At 38.0% G+C, this 19947-nt stretch overlaps 1 protein-coding gene across 4 annotated transcripts in view; it reads left to right on the top strand.

Moving 5' to 3' along the window:
- CADM2 (cell adhesion molecule 2) overlaps positions 1-19947 on the top strand; it is a 1068981-nt gene that overhangs the window by 943991 nt on the left and 105043 nt on the right. For all 4 annotated transcript variants that reach the window (XM_007531179.3, XM_060172115.1, XM_060172116.1 and 1 more), the window contains one exon: positions 17602-17772. In XM_007531179.3, coding sequence (XP_007531241.1) covers positions 17602-17772 — 171 coding nt within the window. The remainder of the gene's footprint in view (positions 1-17601; positions 17773-19947) is intronic.

The following is a 19947-nucleotide window of genomic DNA, read 5'->3' as shown; positions in this document are numbered from 1 at the left end:
GCATTTATTTTTCTCACTTTTTTAAAATAGTCAAGAATACACATATGCAGTTTTCAACACTTTGGAGGATTTTTTTTTTCTCCATTTAATTTGAAAGATCAAGACATCGACCCAGCACAACACCAGCACTTTCTCTGGTCATATGTCACCTCCCATATGTGTTCCAGGGTTCAGACGTGGATCTTGTAGGTGGCAAGACACACACTTGTCTGTATTTATATTATATTTACAGGGACATGTTACACCACTTAACTCTGGTTTACAGTGATACCAGATTGAATCTGGGACATTTAGGACCCGTGGCATAAACATATAAATGCTGTATTCTAACCTGATGCACTGTCTCTGTGGTAAACTGTATCTGTGACCCAGATGGATCATGTCTTAAACCATCTGTTTATAGGTCCTACTAGTATAATCTCTGTGTCATATTACCCCTGAAGCAGGAAAAACTTAAAATAATATTTACTCCATGGGATATCTAGAGAAATAAAGCAGTTACAATATGGACAATTCATAAATGCATATTTTATAATAGCAAGCATGACACATTTGATATCATCTAAGTACTTGTTTATTGCATTTAGGTTATAAACTCCATGAACTATTTCAATATTTTATTTTCTGGTATTAGAAAGTTCTGAGAATAATCCTGTTTAAACTGAACCACAGAGATAGCACAACTGGTTAGAATACAGGATTTTTATGCCGCGGGTCCTAAAAAGTACCAGATTCAATCTGGTACGACTGTAAAACAGAATTAAGTGGTGTAATATATGTCCCTGTCAGCTCATATATGCTCTCCCTAACCCCACCCTTCCTGAAGGTGTGTCTCTTTCATAAATACATAAATAAATATATTTTAAAATCTGGCTAAACATCCGTTAATCTAATTCTTAGTGTTTCCACACAGGACAATGGAAGGTATTTGTTTCAGAAAAAAAAGCATAGTGAGTTCAAAAACCATAGCAAAACTGGCAGGCTGTCTGCATTGCAATCCCCTTTACTTAAGTTCAAACACCAGCACACTTGTGGGGGGTACTCTGGCAATATTAGGAGTTTCGGTGCTTCAGTGCCTCCCCTTCTTTTGTCACCCTTGCTCTTTCCCTCTATAATTCTTTTTTAAATTTTATTTATAAAAAAGAAACACTAACAAAACCATAGGGTAAGAGGGATGCAACTCCACACAATTCCCACCAACAGAACTCCGTATCCCATCCCCTCCCCTGATAGCCTTCCTATTCTTTAACCCTCTGGGAGCATGGACCCAAGGTCATTGTGGGATGCAGAAGGTGGAAGGTTCGGTTTCTGTAATTGCTTCCCCGCTGAACATGGGCATTGACAGGTCCAGCCATACTCCCGGCCTGCCTCTCTCTTTCCCTAGTGGTACTGGGTTCTGGGGAATCAGAGCTCCAGGACACATTGGTGGGTTGTCTGTCCAAGGAAGTCTGGTCGGCATCATGCTAGCTTCTGGAACCTGGTGGCTGAAAAGAGAGTTAATATACAAAGCCAAGCAAATTGTTGACCAGTCATGAACCTAAAGACTGGAATAGTGCAGATGAAGAGTTGAGGGTGTCTCCACTTTGTAGATAGCTAGAAGGCATATTTTAGTTACTTTCCAAAGAGCCTGTGGCTATACTAGTATTTTTTTTTTCTTCCCTGAGCCTGAAATCTGATATGCAGGTATATCCAAGTTATTGTCTGGGGAGATGATGTCATGGCTGGAAAAAGGACCAGAAAGGTGGATCAGGGAAGAGAGTAGCTCCCAAATATGGGAAAGGTGTATAAATATTGTTGACTATAAACCCCATCGATTTGATGTGATCTGAGGCCCATATTCAGCTTAGGATCCTATATGACCTCTGCATCCCTGTAGATCTGAGCTCACATTCTGTGGTCATAAGTAGAAACATTCCAAGCTGCCCCGATATCAGTACCCATCTTCTTCAGGTGTAGCATAGATACCCTCCTCAAGTATTTCCTATTACGCTTCCCTCAGTCACTCCAAAGTTAACCTTATTCAAAGCAAGGACTGCAAAAGCTTAATAAGGGCAAGAGACTGGCATACTTTAACGATGACTCTTTAGTCACTTATCCGGCCACCCCATTAGCTGGGACCCTATTCAGGGAGTCCTGAGATTCCCAAACATACATGATGGGCCTAGACCTTGAATTAATCCCTCTCTCCATTGTTACCAGTCATCTCTATCAGGAACAACACAATAGACCCCTGTGTGAGCCCCCATAGGACCTTGCCCTCAACTTGGATCAACAACAATAGAGTATGTTCCATCCTCTGAAGGGAGGCTGGACAACATACTCTATGCTACTCCATCTATATTTCTAACTACATTAAAAAATTATGGAGAAAGTGAAGTCACTCATGCACAAAATAATGTTCCATCAAACAGAAGGAAAAAATAGTAACTTAAATTCAGGCATAATTGTACTCTTGCTTCTTACACTAATTATACATAAACTCTCTCTGTTTTTTGGGGGAAGAAATAAGCTTCTGGAGAAGATTGTTGGTAATTTTTTAAACCCTGTGTAGAGATATCCCAAACCTGATATCATATGCACATTGAAATCCAATAGTAAGAATTATTTGATTCTTGTTAAAAATATTTCATATGTGCATAGAAATATGTATCATTATCAGTATAACCTTCTCTGATGTAGGCTTATACAATCCATTCTGATTATCTTAACTTGTAATTCTCATATTTTATATTGCCCTAACAGTTTTTTTCTTTTTTTTTTACTACTGGGCATACAAGTCTATCTTATAAGATTTTCAAACTTACTAACAAATTGTATGTTTACAATCAATACAATTATTCTGTCTCATTTCTATTGAAGTAACTCTCTTCCTGTATAATTTTTCTCCAAAAAGGAACTTATCTATAGTTTATCCCTAATCACTACTATAATGACCATAAGACCAGAGTATAAAATAATCAACCTTTATACCTCTATGTACTTCAGAGTATAGTGTAAGTATTCAAACAAACAGGAAATAACAATAACAAAAAGAAATAAGGACAGAAAGGTAAACATAAGTTGAAAATGGGACTGGTTATGGTATATTACACTAAAGCAAAGAACTCTGGGGAGGGAGAGGAATGGAATGGATGGAGAGGATATAATGGTCTGGGTATGTGATGGGAAAAGGCCCCAAGTTGGATGTAAGAATGTTTGACAGACACCTATCATGGGGACATGAGAAATGGTACCCATATATTGACAAACAATTGTACTATAAGGCATTAACCTCCCTCAGCCCTAATAAAATGATGGAAAAAAATAAAACAATAAGGATAAAGGTAAACACTTGTACTTAAGTGCTATACACCAAATTCTTCCTAGGAGAAGACTTTAGCTCAAAGGTAATCTTTAATCTGCTTTCAGGGTCTCTTATATCATATTGACCCTTTTGTCCAGAATATATTTTGAAAGTGAGAGACATTTTTGCTCTTCTTTTTAAAAAATTTTTATTTATATTAATTAACTACTGATTTATATGTCTACATTTTGCTAGGAGTGTACATAAACACCATTCCCACCACCAAAAGACTGTGACCCATCCCTCCCACCCACTCCCACCCCCCACTGGCCCAGGAAGCTGCATGTCTACCACTCACCACAGGGTTTTTACTTTGGTGCCCTACTTACAATTTGATCAGGTCCTTCTTTTAGTTTCCCTTTCAGATCTTCTTACTCAACTTCTGTTGATGAGTGGGATCATCCCATACTCATCTTTATCTTTCTGACTTAGTTCACTTAACATAATTCCTTCTAGCTCTGTCCAAGATGGGTCAGAGAAGGTGGGTTCAATGTTTTTGATAGCTGCATAGTATTCCATTGTGTATATATACCACAGCTTTTTTTTTTTTTAGTATTCCATTGTGTATATATACTCAGCCACTCATCTGTTGTTGGGCACCTGGGTTGCTTCCAGGTTTTAGCTATTATGAATTGTGCTGCTATGAACATAGGAGTACACACCTCTTTTTGGTTGGGTGTTATGGAGTCCTTGGGGTATAACTCCAGGAGAGGAATTACTGGATCATATGGAAGGTCCATGTCTAGCCTTCTGAGAGTTTTCCAGACTGCTCTCCACAGAGGCTGTACCAATTTACATTCCCACCAGCAATGTAAAAAGGTTCCTCTGTCCCCACATCCTCTCCAGCATTTGTTGCTGCTGTCCTTTTTGATGTATGCCATTCTTACAGGAGTGAGGTGGTATCTTAGTGTTGTCTTAATTTGCATTTCTCTGACAATCAGTGACCTAGAGCAGTTTTTCATATGTTTGTTAGCCTTTTGGATCTCCTCTGTAGTGAATGTTTTATTCATTTCCTCTGCCCATTTTTGAGTGGGGTCATTTGCTTTTTTGGTGAGAAAGGTAGAATTTCACACAATAACCACCACCAGAACTCAGTATCTTATCCCCTCCCTTGAAATCTTTCCTATTCTTTATCCCTTTGGGAATCATAATGGGGTGCAGAAGGTGAAAGGTCTAGCTTCTGTAACTGCTTCCCCACTGAACATGAGCATTGACAGGTCGATTCATACTCCCAGCCTGTCTCTTTCTTTCCCTAGTGAGACAGAATCTGGGGAGGCAGGGCTCCAGGACACATTGGTGGGATCACATTCCCAGGGTAGAATAGTTGGCATCATGTTAGCATCTAGAACCTGGTGGCTGAAAAAGACTTAAGATATAAAGCAGAACAAATTGTTGACTAATCATGAGCCTAAAGGCAAGAATATTGCAGATAAAGATTTGGGGTCTCTGTTTTGAAAAAAGCCAGTAGGTCTATTCCAAGGGGCCCATGACTTTACTAGTTTTTGCCTGAGCCTGACAGCTAACATGCAGGTTGACCCATATTATTGTCTAAGGAGATGGTGTCATAGTTGGCATTTTTTGCTCTTCTATATTTCCTTTATTTCACAACTCAAAATAAACATATTGAATTGGGAAAAACAGAGAAATATAAGCTATCAAGACACATTCTAGGTATTTTTTTGATAAAGACATTAGAGATAAACAAAAATATAGGGACCAAAAAGATATGGAAGATTATTTTTTTTATTCCAGATTAATTTGGAGGCTTAATTCTACACTGACCAAAGTGAGCCTTTATTTTCCATGACCTTTACAAAGTAAAATGAAACAGTCATACTTTCTGTCTAGCACTTACCTCCTCCCAGCCTATTCTGACCTGAAATTTCCTTGTGCTTTAGGGCACTTCTTTACTCAACTGTCACTATAACTTATTCTTATCAAGCTGACATTTAGTGTCGGAAAAGGTGTTCACTGTCTTGCTAAGCTATTAGCTCCATAAGAATTCATACAAACTTTACATTCTATGTGTAAGTTTAGTAGTAATTTGTACTTTAAGCATTTATTATCATCAAATCTTAATTTTTTTTCTAGCTCACTAACTTTTCCATTAATGTGTTAGGCAGAACTTCAATGATAACCTTCAGTGACTCACATTCTTGTATAATTTCTTTTCTTTGAGTGTAGGAAGGGCTTGTGAATATATATGATAAAGCTGGTTTGATCAAATAATTCTATATAGCAGAAGAGATTTAGTAGACATAATTATGGGTCACTTTTGATATTACCAAGAAGAAATTCTCAAGGACAGGACTGACATAATGAGGTGAGATATTTCTAAGAAAAAATATCCTATTAGCCTGGAAGGAAGAAAATATTGATAATTATCTAGTAAACTATTTATAGGGGTCACAAGACAAAAAATATGGGTGACTTCTAAATGGTCAAAAATATTTCTTGAATGAGAAATAAAATTAGGAATTATAACTAATGGCCTTCAGAAACTATATCTGCCAATAGTCAGTGAGCTTCAAAAGAAACTAAAAATTTAGAAGGGAAGAATAGCTCCAGGCAATATTTTGATGTTGGTCTAAATACACTGAGCACAGGACTTGGATATGGTCTATCTGGTGCACTAACCCACAGAAATTATCAAGTTTTTATTTTTTTGTCACTTCTGTCTACTGTATTTTGTTATATGACAATAGGAAACAATCCAGAGAGACAGGCTGACTTCTCATCATAAAATATTTGACAGAAAACTGACTCAAATTTTCTGATTCTGTGATCCAAAGCTTGTATTTTGCAGGAAAGAAGAAAGCTGGAGAAGGTAGGTGGGCAGTGGCACACCCAGTTAAATGCATATGGTACCACGGGCAAGGGCCCCGGTACCAGCCTCTGCTGCCCGCCTGCAGCAAGGATGCTTCAGTAATGGTGAAGTGGGGCTGCAGATATCCATCCACCTTTCTCTCTCCTTCTCTAGCTCCTGTTCCCCTCTCACTTTCTTTCTGTCCTGTCCAGTAAAACAGAGAAAGAAAGGAAGAAAGAAAAAAGAGAGGAAGGAAGAAATAGAGAAAGAAATGAAGGAAGGAGAGAAAGGAGGGAGGGAAAAGTAGGAAGAAGAGTATTAAACAAATATATTAAGCATAGGCTAATGAGTCTGTAAAATGATAAATGAAGTAGAATTATTAAATAGATTTTTTTTTTTCGTAAAGAGATGGTTTTGGAAAGAAGCCTAAGTTACAGAAAAACCTGCTGAAGTATTCTGAGAGATAAAGAAAAAACAAAGGTCAAGGTCAATATAATTGAATGAGTTGCTCAAAGAAAATGTGAACATAAGAAAGAGATGAAAAGATTGGGGAGATTATTCAGCCTGTTAAGAGAGAAAAATTCATACCTGCAACCCCAGAGGCTACATGTTTGGTTCTCAGAATCATCTTACACTACAGTTGAACAGTGCCTTTTTTTTTTTTTTTTTTCCTCCAGGGTTATCTTTGGGTGGAGTTTGGTACCAGCACAACAAATCCACTGCTTCCGGTGGCTATTTTACTCATTTATTTTTCTTTTCTATTTTATTTGATAGGACAGAGAGAAATTGAGAGGGGAGATAGAGAGAAAGAGAGACAGAGAGACACCTGCAGACCTACTTCACTGCTTGTGAAGCACCCCCCACCCCAACCCGCAGGTGGGGAGCATGGGCTCAAACCCGGGGTCCTTGCACAGGTTCTTGTGATTAGTACTGTGTGCGCTTAACCGGTGCTCCACTGCCCAGTCCCCAGCACTCTTATTCTCTCTCTCTCTTTCTTCTCTCTCTCTCTCTCCTCTCTCTCTCTCTCCTCTCTCTCTCTCTCTCTTAATTTTTCTTCATTTCTATGTGTTTCATAATAAATACAGATCTTTAAAAAATATAAAAAGAGGAACCCCCACTAAAAATGAGGACAGGACATGGGCAAAACCTTTACCTAAGAAGTGACCCCAATACAAACTGAGAGATAAAAAAAATACTCCACGTCATTGATAATTAAATAAATGCAAATGATGACACCAATTACATAACATTTCACACCCGTGAGAACTTCAAATATATTAGAAAGGACAACAGCATTAACGAGGATATGGGAGGAAATAAGCCTTCTACAGTGCTAGTGCAAACACAGATGGGTTCAACTCTTATGGAGAACAGTCTGGAAATGTCTCAGAATCCTAGAAATAGACCAACTCTAATACCCAGCTATTTCTCTCCTGGGTATTTATCCAGAGGAGACAAGAACACTTATCTGAAGAGATCTCTGTACATATATTCACAGAAGCAGTTTATAGTAGTCTAAAGTGGGAAGAAACCCAGATGCCCATAGACAGGTAAATGGCTTAGAAATTGATGCTATAGAATGTAACATTATGTACATCTACTCAGGTTTTAATAGCAGTGAGGTCATCTCTTTTACACCATCCTGGAATGACATCAAATGAGAATGTCAAGAATAGCACAAATACAGGATAGTCTCACTAGTAGGTGGGATTTAAGAAAAAGGGAAAGGGGAAGGGTGATTCTTGGATCTGCTGTATTGTATTACAGCAAAACAAAGTACTCTGGGGAAGGAGTGAGAGGGAAGGGGGTGGGACAGTGCTGGGGACCTGGTACCTGATGGTGGAAAAGGTTCTGATTTGGAGATGAGAGTATTCTGCTGAAAACTTTTTTTTTTAACTTTTATTTATAGAAAAAGAAACACTGACAAAAACCATATGATAAGAGAGGTTCAACAGCACACAGTTCCCACCCCCAGAACTCCATATCCCATCCTCTCCCTTGAAAGCTTTCCTATTCTTTATCCCATGGGAAGTATGGACCCAGGGTCAGTATGGGGTACAGAAGATGGGAGGTCTGACTTCTGTAATTGTTTCTGGCAGGTCGATCCATACTCCCAGTCTGTCTCTCTTTTTCCCAAGTGGGGCAGGGCTCTGGGGGAAGTGGGTCTCCAGGACACATTGGTGGGGTCCTCTGCCCAGGGAAGTCTGGTTCGCATCATGTTAGCATCTGAAACATGGTGGCTGAAAAAAAGAGTTAACATATAAGGCCAAATAAATAGATGATTAATCATGAAATTAAAGGCTGGAATATTGCAGATGAAGATTTGGGGTCTTCATTTGCTGACATATTTTACAGAGAGATGAGAAGTAGTACCCTTGTGTCAACAACTGTACTTTACACCATTAACCCTGCAATATAATGATTTGGATTTTTTTTGTGTGTGAAATAATATACAAAAACATCTATTTATGCTTTATATTATAAGGTTAAATACTTCCAATTAATCTTGGTCATTTATGTGAAGTGACTTTGAACTCATGGGGCACAGATATCTCCTTTCTAGTTTCTTTACACTTAGCTTTAGAGAAATTGTCATCTCTGGATTATGAGTTAATATTTCACACACTCTACATCAGAGGTTTGTAAAACTGACATCAAATGAAGCATTATGTCAAAATTCAATTTGCATCGTCAAATTAAATTCAATAAATATTATGTCTCTTTTCAAAGTATATTTAATATAGGAAGGAGGGAGAGTAGAAAGGACTCTCTCGAAGGTTGGGCGGTAGCACAGCGGCTTAAGCACACATGGCGCAAAGCCGCAATGACTGACTTAAGGATTCCGGTTGGAGCTCCGGGTTCCCCACCTGCAGAGGTGGGGAGGGGGTGTGTCACTTTACAGGCAGAGAAGCAGGCTTACAAGTGTCTCTCTCTCTCTCCCCTTCTATTTCTTTCCCTACTCTCTCCATTTCTCTCTGTTCTTTCCAACAACGACAACAATAACAAAAACAATAACTACAACAATGATAAAAAAAAAAAGGACAACAGAATGGAGGGGGGGCCTCCAGAAGCAATGGATTCCTGCTGAAGGCACCAAGCCCCATCAATAACGCTGAAGGCAATAAATAAATAAATACATACATACATAAATAATAAAAACAAAAAAGGGCCTCCCCATATATACTTTCTCCCTGCTGGTTGGGACTTGGAGACTTGAACTTGAGTCTTTGCACAGGGTAATACACACACTTAACCAAGTGTGCCACTGCCCGGCTTCAAGTGTTATTTTCTTATTGTACATCCTGTATTTCAAGTGCCTGACTATACCAAGCTGACTTTATGTTTCTTTTTATGGATAGTGTTTTGAAAAGCTCTTTAATATCAGTCAAAAGTAATAACAGCAGATAATTTTCAAATCGCCCAAGAACAGTACTATTTTACTGTAAGTACTTAGTAAATAATTTTTCATCCCTTGAAAACATTAGAGTGAGTTTTTGAATGCTACATATTTCAAATAAAAGCTTTTCATTTCCTAAGGTGATCATTTAGGAAATTGCAAATCTCCATTCTCAGTGAAGATTTTTAAGATCATGACTCCTAGAGACCAGAGTTAGAAAAGCTGATATTTGATCCTAATTTCCACTATAATTTCAGACTGTCTAGGATTAGTAAGTAGAATTTAATATATACTCTAGGAAAAAACATGAGAGAAAATTATTCTGAATATGAACCTTATGGTCTTATTCTTAGGAGATTCTTTCCTTAATATTTATTTATTTATTTATTTATTTATTTATTTATTTATTTAATAGGACAGAGAGCAATTGAGAGGCACGGGGGATAGCGAGACACCTGCAGCCCTGCTTCACCACTCTTGAATCTCCCCACTCCCGCAGGTGGGGACCAGGAGTTTGAACCAGGATCCTTATGCATGCTAACATGTGCACTTACACTGCCTGGCCCCCTGAGGAGAATCTTTAGAATCTAATCAAACTAGATCTCTTACATTTCTGGCAATTACTATAAAAATTCATTTTGCAATTTTCTTAAGCCATATTTTGTTTCATATCTTTTTATATTGGACTCTGTTAAATATACTTTGAAAAAATACATAATATGTATTTAATTTGCTGGCATAAATTTAATTTTGACCCAATGCTTCATTTGATTTCAGTTTTACAAAACTCTGATGTTGAGTGTGTGACATATTAACTCATAACCCAGAGATGACGATTTCTCTGAAGCTAAGTGTAAAGAAACTAGAAAGGAGATATCTGTGTTCCCTGAGTTTAAAGTCACTTCACATGGATGACCGAAATTAATTGAAAGTATTTAACCTTATAATGTAAACCATAAATTAATGCTTTGGTATATTATTTCACAAAAATTACATTTACTAAAACTGGAAGCATTCTTATAATTTAATCTGGACCACATTGGACAATATATGAAATGATCAAGATAAATATCATTAATAATATATGTGGTGTGTGTGTGCATGCACGAATGCTTGAACATGGACAACTTCGAATTTTCTGAGTGCTGGTAAGAATATTGCTTCATGAAGTCTCTGCAGACCACAGACATTCAGATATTACTGTCTATAATTTTGGAAGGATGGTGATAACAGGATTTAGCAAGACGATCCACTACAAAGAAAAATGATGACAGGATATAGTTATAACCATATTATACCCTTTTACATATAGTGAGCCTACTTTCTAAATGGAAAGGCATGTGTTAATGCAATATGGACACAATTTTAGTTAAATTAAAACAGATTTGTCAAGCATGTAAGATGTTTCAATGACTATCCTGGATATTGGGTATAAAACTCTAAAAAGCTGTACAAATTAAGAATGAATATAGATAACAGAAGAAAAGTGATGGGGCCAGGTGGTGGTGCACCTGGTTGAGCGCACATCTTACAGTACACAAGGACCTGGGTTCGAGCCCCTGGGCCCCCGGATTCCACCTGCAGGGGGAAAGCTTCACAAGTGGTGAAGCAGGGCTGTAGGTGCCTGTCTCTCTCCCTTTCTATCACCCCCTTCCCTCTTGATTCATGGCTGTCTTTATCCAAATAAATAAATAAAGATAATTTAAGGAAAAAAAGAAGAAAAAATGATGTCAAAATGAAGGGGGAAAAATAATGAAAAGGAAAAATACAGTAAACCAGCAAGAAACAAATTAAAATTCTAAATTATGCTTTATTTTATGAATATGTGGGTTATATTGAACACTGTAAATGTCCTAGTGGGTAATTAGAGTTTTTAAATGAGATGTTGCTCAGTAAACAAAATAACCTGTTGAAAAATAATCAACAAACTATGATTGTGATACAGAGAAACTAATTCTCAACACAGATGTTTTACTGATGTAAATGATTCATTTTCACAATAGGAAGATGAGGTGCAGGTTGATTTTTCTTACATTCGCTGAATGCTACAGGATTCCCTAAAATAAGTTGAAGGCAAGAAATTTTCATCATCACATATTCAGAGGAATCACCTTTGCCTGCTGTTATAGACTATTCTTAAATGGATACTTTAATTTTCTTACAGAATTTACTTGGGTGGAAACTTTTTTTTTTCAAAATAAAATCTGTTATATTGTATCATCCTTGGGGCTAGAATGGAAACATTTTCTATGGAAAAATAGAAGAAATTTTCCACTCTTCAATAGAAGAAAGAACATTATAATCAACAAAACTATAGTGATTTCCCACTGGTATTAGGTTTAGAGTGAAAAGAGTATGCTTTTTTACATTTTTCAGTCAGATGGTGTAATCTTTGATTCAGACTAAGGAAAACTAGTGCATAGATCTTAATACATTTTCTTAAGTGAGGTTGCAAGTGCTTGTTAACGTCATAGCTTAAATTAATGCTCTTAGGGTCACGCCTAGTCTCTCCTTTTTTTTTTTTTTTTTTTTAAATTGGGAGGTTAATGGCTTACAGTACTGGTGTCCGCACTGTTAAGGGGGGAGAAGATATTTTAAAGTCTTCCTGAATATTGTCCAGAGAAAAGGACATGGAGGAATACAGTGTTCACCACATGCTTTCTCCCTACATTTGAAGAGTTCACTGGTTTTCATAGTAGTTCCTTTCTCTGTCTCCAACTTTAATGTGTTCACCACATGCTTTCTCCCTACATTTGAAGAGTTCACTGGTTTTCATAGTAGTTCCTTTCTCTGTCTCCAACTTTAATCGACTAGCTAGTTCTTTTCTCTATTTTGTTAAATTTCTACTTTGATACATTCACCATCCTCATTAAAGTGGCTGAATCAGTGACATGGGAAAACAAAACAAAACAAAACAAAAACCTCTCTAAGTCAGAACATGAAGGGCCAGGAAGTGGGGCACCTGGTTAAGTGCATACACTACAGTGTGCAAGGACTCAAGTTCAAGCCCCTGGTCCCCCTCCCTACAGGGGGTAAGCTTCACGAGTGTTGAAGCAGGGCTGCAGGTGTGTCTCCTTCTCTGTCTCCCTCTCCCCTCTCAGTTTCTCTCTGTCTCTAGCCAATAATAAATAAGTAGATAGATAATATTAAAAAAATAACATGTAACAAAATACACATGGAATCAGCAAATTACCCATGAAGCATTAAAAGTAATCTACTGATTCTACAATGTCATTACATATCAGTTACTTTATTAAGCTAGAAAGTGAAGACATAGATTTTGAATGTGATTTCCTTTCAATTCAAGGAGGGATAGAGCAAAAAATAGGGGAAAAGATACTATGATTGGCTCTTGTCACGACTTTTATTTATTTATTTATTTTTTCTGTTCATCTCATGCCTTCCAGGAAGTCCATGAGCTATGATAGGAATTTATATTAAGAGCAACAAATATATTTTTGTTATTTTGTCTGAATGACGCCGATTAAAATTTTATCTCATATACAACTGCTATCAGATTTAACACATTCCATTAATATTACGTTAAATGATACTTTTGTAAAGAAAGCAGCTAATGGAAGCAGATGTGTGGGTTCTTAAAATGCAGCTGTTATTAAATTAAACAATTAGCAGAAATATCTTGGAATAATTATCATAAATTGTATAACATAATCATGGAAGTTATTTATCAAGGGATCTAAATTTTCTTATGCTACCACTGCTTAGAGCTACAATAAAAAATATGGGGTACAGATTAATTGGAAAGATTACTTTATGTAATAATGAGGTGACATTTTGTGTAAGTCCATGAGACATCTTAAAGTTAAAAAAAGAAAAAAACCAATTTCATGACTTATTTTAACATACTTGAAATTTGTGAAAGCATCTGTTTTTCTGATATATTTTGACTAAAGAGAGCATACCATCTTTTCCCATACCAATTTAAAAACTGATGCTAAACTTAAATTTCAAATGCAAAACCAAACATACCAAAACGAATCACAGCAAAAACTTCAACTGGCAAAAAGAAACTTCATACAATGCATTATATGGAAAGAAGATATGTTGGATTATTGTTCTCTAGTTAAAAGACAGAAATGAGATTCTTGTATTCTCTCTCTTCCCTTTTGAAATGACAGCGATATTTCCTAATTCTCAATAACTATGCATCTTACATAGAAGTTTTTGTGGCAAAATATTAATTGGGAAATTATTTTAATGCTTTTCAATATGGTAATAGACATATTTTTAAGAATGAGAATGAAACAGAACATTTATCTAACTTTACTTTTTTTTAACTTTATCATGATCTAATTAATTTTATTTTTAAAATCTATCAAGATAGAGACATTCTTCTCTGGAAATCAGTAAAGCTTAGTAGGCTCTGCAAATACATCAAATTCAGTGTTTTGTTAAAAGTCAAATCCTTTAATAACATGTAAAAATAAAGAATCCAATTATATATATATATATATATATATCTGTATAATGTTTTGAGATGGATTATTTAGTATACTGGAATATTAGATATACTGTGGACTTTTTCCAGGTCAACCTCCCTTTTTCTGAAAATACTATTATTGAATTGAAATGAAAATGTAAGATTTTCCCATCAGCTATAGTTAAGATATTCTTATAATGATATCTAAACTCTAACCCATTTTTTTTATTTTTAATTCATTAAAATTGCCCTATTCTTTCTGATTTTTTTTTTAGCTGTGAGGTTAATGATTTATAGTACAGTTGGCACATGGGCACAGATTCTCATCTCACCAACATAGATATCTGCAAAACATGCTCATGCTCAATTTTTGTCCATCACCTTGTACCAGGACCTGAAAACCTCTGCTCTCCCTTCACCCCTCTCGCTTTCCTCCCCAGAGGTATTTGCTTTGGTGCAACCCCAAACTAGTTCATTTTACTATGTTGTTTCCCCTTTCTGTTCTTGTTTCTTAAGTTCTACCCACGAGTGAGATCATCCCGTGTATGTTTTTCTCTTTCTGGCTTCTTCTTCTTCTAGCGTTTGCCCTTCTTCCGTAGCCAGTCAACAGCGTCAGGTTGAGTCTGATGTAAAGTTTCGAGACCTCCTTTGAATCTGGAGAGGTGGCAGTCGTTGACTATGTGGGTCATAGTCTGTCTGTAGCCACAGGGGCAGTTCGGGTCCTCTCTGGCTCCCCAGCGATGGAACATAGCGGCGCACTGGCCATGGCCTGTTCGATATCGATTGAGGAGGGCCCAATCATAGCGTGCTAGGTCAAAGCCGGGTTGACGCTTGCAGGGGTCTGTGATGAGGTGTTTGTTCTTTACCTCAGCTGACTGCCAACTCTGTTTCCAAGAGTCTGGAACAGAGAAGTTCAGTGTAGGCGTAGGGGACCAGATTGGGTGATGAGACGTCAAGCGTTGGACAGGGTGGGCGAAGATCTCCGCGTATATTGGCAGGTCCAGTCGAGCGTAGACGTGGGAAATGAACTTAGATGATGCCGCATCCCGACGAATATCTGGCGGGGTGATGTTGCTAAGAACTGGCAGCCATGGAACCGGGGTGGAACGGATGGTTCCAGAAATGATCCTCATGGAGGAATATAATTTGGAATCGACCAAGTGGACATGGGGGCTACGGAACCATCCTGGGGCACAGTATTCTGCAGTGGAATAGCATAATGCCAGAGAGGATGATCGTAGTGTGGAAGCGCTCGTGCCCCATGAGGAGCTGGCCAGTCTTGCAATGATGTGATTCCTCGCGCCCACCTTTGCTGCAGTTTTTATGAGATGTTCGTGAAATGACAGAGTGCGATCGAGAGTAACGCCAAGATAGACTGGCTGGGCTTCATGCCGGATTCTCGTATCGCCAAGCTACACATTAAGCTCACTCGAGGCCGAGGCTTATCTCACTTAACACAATTCCTTTAAGCTCCATCCAAAATGTAGTGAAGGAGATGACTTTATCATTCTTTACAGTTAAGTAGTATTCCACTGGTCACCTCATAATACACACCACAACTTTCTTAGCCATTCATCTGTTGTTGGACACTCCAGTTGCTTCCAAATTTGGTCTATTACAAATTGTGTTGCTTAGAACATAGGTATACACAGATCTCTTTGGGTGAATGTTCCTCCCCCCTTCGGATTGGCACATTCTTAGCAGCTACTTTAAACTCTAGAAATGTCAAATTAAATGACAATATTATTAAACCTCTTTTCAACAGAGAACAAATAATCCTTAAGGAAATCATTTAATGAAAGATTTCTGCATGAGCACAGTAAACTTAACTATTGATAACTGAATTCACCTTTTGAAGAAAGTACTCAAGGGAATGGGTGGCAGTATACCTGGTTAAGTGCACATGGTACTATGCACAAGGACCTAGGTTCGAGCCTTGCTGCCCCACCTGCAGCAAGGAAATTTCACAAGCAGTGAAGCTAGTCTGCAGGCAGCTTTCTCTCTCTCTGGCCCTTTCTTTTTCTTTTTTTTTTTTTTAACATTTATTTATTTATTTATTCCTTTTTGTTGCCCTTATTGTTTTACTGTTGTTGTTAATATTATTGTTGTTATTGATGTCACTGCTATTGGATAGGAAAGAGAGAAATGGAGAGAGAAGGGGAGACAGAGGTGGAGAGAAAGACAGACACCTGCAGACCTGCTTCACAGCTTGTGGAGCGACTCCCCTGCAGGTGGGGAGCCGGGGGCTCGAACTGGGATCTCTTGTCCTTTTTCTCTCCTTCTCCTCTCTCAGTTTCTCTCTGTCTTATTGAATAAAATGGGAAAAATTGCCACCAGGAGCAGTGAATTTGTATTGCCAGTACCTTATCCCAGCTATAACCCCAGAGGCAAAAAAAAAAAAAAGGCAAGTATTCATATTCATGCTGCAATGGATCCCTCAATTAAATTTATATCAACGTAAATTTACTGGAAATATATTTATTTATATATTAAAATTATTCTATGATTGTTTTTTTCTTTACCTAAATGACAATTTCCTCATCTGATATGTTCTTTAACAGTTTATGTCCATCTTAAAATATTTATGTTGTAAAACGTAGTTGCAATAAATACATTGTGTTCTTTTATATATGACCAGAGAGTTGTGGATTTGCCTATCTTAACTGTATTTATGGCTCAGAGTTAAGATTACTTTTAATAAAGCAAATCTAAATATTTTATTGTAGTATTAGTATTGTAAAATGGCTTTTTTTTTTTTATTGACCGCCAGAGTTACTGTGTGGCTTGGTGCCTGCCTGCACTATTAATCCATTGCTTCTGGCAGCCAGGTTTTTTTTTTTTCTCCTTTGAATTTGATAGGACAGAGAAAAATTGAAAGGGATGGAGAGATAGTGAGGGAGAGAAAAAGATAGACATTTGGAGCTGCAGATCTGCTTCACCCCTTGTAGAGTGTGTGCACTGCAGGTGGGGGGCGGGGGCTCAGACCCGAGTCTTTGCACTTAGTATTGTGTTTGTTCTACCTGGTGCACCACCACTGGGCCCCTAAGATGGCTTTCTTTTCGAAATGGAGTATATAGATATCTGTACTAAAGGCAGTAAAGGGGCCAGGTGGTGGCACACACATTACAGTGCACAAGGACCCAGGATCATGCTCCCGGTCCCCATCTGCAGACGGAAGCTTCCCAAGTAGTGAAACAGTTCTGTAGGTGTCTCTCTGTCTCTCTCCCTTTTAGTGTCCCTCTCCCCTCTCAGATTATCTCTGTCTTATCCATAATAAACAAACAAATACATATTTTTAAAAGGTATTAAAGCATTCTATCCTGCCCTTTTATTCTCTCAGCAGTAATTTTAATTAAAAAAAAAAGAAGAAGAAATTGTCAATCCTGAGCCACCCTAAGCCAGAATTAAAAGAAGGGCTCTGGTGGGGAAAAAAAGAGTAGTTTCATTTCCACTTGTTCAAATTCAAATAGAACAAATGTAAAAGTCATAAATCTTTGCATTTGAAGAATTGATCAAGTCGTGGAGACCGTGTTTACAGTAAATCTCTAGGGTAAATAAAATAGGACGTCTTGAAAGAATGTTACACAATTTCAAATTTTACATCGGATTTTCAGATGTGAAATATTTAAAAGAAGAGGATGCCAATCGCAAGACATTCACTGTGAGCAGCACACTGGATTTTCGAGTGGACAGGAGTGACGACGGCGTAGCTGTGATCTGCAGAGTAGACCACGAATCCCTTAACGCCACGCCGCAGGTGGCCATGCAGGTGCTAGAAATACACTGTAAGTAAATACCCCTTCCCAGCCCTCTCCCCTGGCAGTCCGTCACGTCATTTATCTTTGAAATCATTTCAAAAAGAATCTGGAGTTACAGCAAAGGTGCTGCAGAATCTACAGCACACGGAGTTAAATCTACTCGTTCACTGATACATACCGATTGTGTTCCAGGAAAAGTAGCACATGCCTGCGTAGGAAGGATTTAAAATGAAAGCTATAGCATAAGGTTAAAGCCTCTACTTATCTTTCAATTCATGGTTCGATGTATGCATGTGTGCATGGCAGTGATGAAGGAAGAATGAAAAATTTGGTACAACCAGTGTTAGGAATCTGGGAAAGATTTGTGGAGTGCTAGTGTCTGAAACTAACAGTTATGTGCAAAGGTGATTTTCCATGAATGATTTTTTTTCTTTTATTGGGGGATTGAGGTTTTATATTCGACCGTAAATACAGTAGTTTGTACATGCGTAATATTTCTCAGCTTTTCATATGACGATGCAACCCCTACTAGGTCCTCTGCCATATTTTTCCTGGACCTGTATTCTGCCCCCACCCCCAACCCCACCCCAGAGTCTTTTACTTTGGTGCAATACACCAACTCCAGTCCAGGTTCTGCTTAGTGTTTTATATATTATTTATTATTTTTTTTTTTTACTGGTAACCTAACTCATGAATGATTCCAGTGCTCCAAGTCAACCTCTGGTTTCTGTCTTCAGGCTTGGCCTGAAACATGGAAACTTACTTAGTCTTATTCCACTTCACAGAGTAATTTTTTTTTCCTTTTCCCTGATTTTTGTTTAGATTTGAGGAAATCAGTTATGTTTGTTAAGAATATTCCAGTTCACCTACTGGATATCAATTGTTAGGTACCATATTTTTATCACTTTCTTGGTAATCTAAAATGGAACTAGTACATAAACTTCCTGGGCATTTGGTTGATGACCGTATTTCAGTATTTCCCATTTTTAAAAAGTTATGGAAGAAGGCAATTGAAGTGATTAATTCTTAATATATATATATATATATATATATATATATATATATATTACCTGAAGAATGGTATGCTTACTGGTCAGTTAAAAATAACAACAACTAATTCTATCATGGTTTAATATACACATGGCTGGAAGGCAAAGCCATATCTATTTAATGAATTTTTCCTAGCATCTAGCATACTATCCTTCAAGTATGTGAAGTTAATTAAAACTGATAATAATGCTGAATGTTCCTCTAGGGATACAGCACATTCCCCAGAGATGAAAGCAGGAGTGGAAAGTAGAGATGGGCACCACTCAGCAGTGGTCTCTATCAAAATTAGAGAAAATAATCAAATTGAGTGTGGTCTTCATAAATGCCTAAGGGTAGTGGCAAAAACAACCTCTGAAGTTGTTTAGCCAGCAGAGCGTGGCTTCACCCGCAGGTGCAAATACAGGTTCAATAAGTACGATGTGGGAATCCCTGTGGCTGTAAGTGGAGGGTGATTAAAGTGAAAAAGGAAGAGTGATTAGTGTAGAATTAATGGAACATAAATTGTGGATGTTCTGTGTCTAGTGCCTGCACTATTAATCTACTGGTGGTCATCCCCCCCCCCCCATTTCATTGGATGGGACAAAGAGAAATTGAGAGAGGAGGGGACAATAGAGAGGGAGAGAGAAAGACAGACACCTGCAGACCTACTTCAATCCTTGTGAAGTGACACCCCCATGCAGGCGGGGAACCAGGGGCTGGGATGCTTGGGTGGGTCCTTGATCATCATTCTATGTGTGCTTAACCTGGTAAGCCACCACCTGCCTTCCACTTTGTTTATTTTTCTTTTCTTTTCTTTTATTATTGATTAAGACCACAGGATAAGAGCAGTACGATTCCACCCAGTTCCCACCACCAGAACTTCATATCCCATCCCCTCCATTGAAGGCTTTCCTATTCTTTATCCCTTTGGGAGTATGGTCCAGGATCATTATGGGGTGCAGAAGGGGGGAGGTCTGGCTTCTTTAGTTGCTTCTCCACTGGATATGGGCGTTGGCAGATTGGTTCATTCTCCAAGCCTTTCTCTCTCTTTCCCTAGTGGGGCAGGGCTCTGGGGAGGTGGAGCTCCAAGGTACATGGATAGGGTCATCTGCCCAGGGAAGTCAGGTTGGCTTCAGTGATAACATCTGTAACTTGGTGGCTGAAAAAGCATAA

The sequence above is a fragment of the Erinaceus europaeus genome, chromosome 14, assembly GCF_950295315.1.
Source record: "Erinaceus europaeus chromosome 14, mEriEur2.1, whole genome shotgun sequence".
Taxonomy (NCBI): domain Eukaryota; kingdom Metazoa; phylum Chordata; class Mammalia; order Eulipotyphla; family Erinaceidae; genus Erinaceus; species Erinaceus europaeus.
This window is presented reverse-complemented; position numbering and strand designations above follow the sequence as displayed.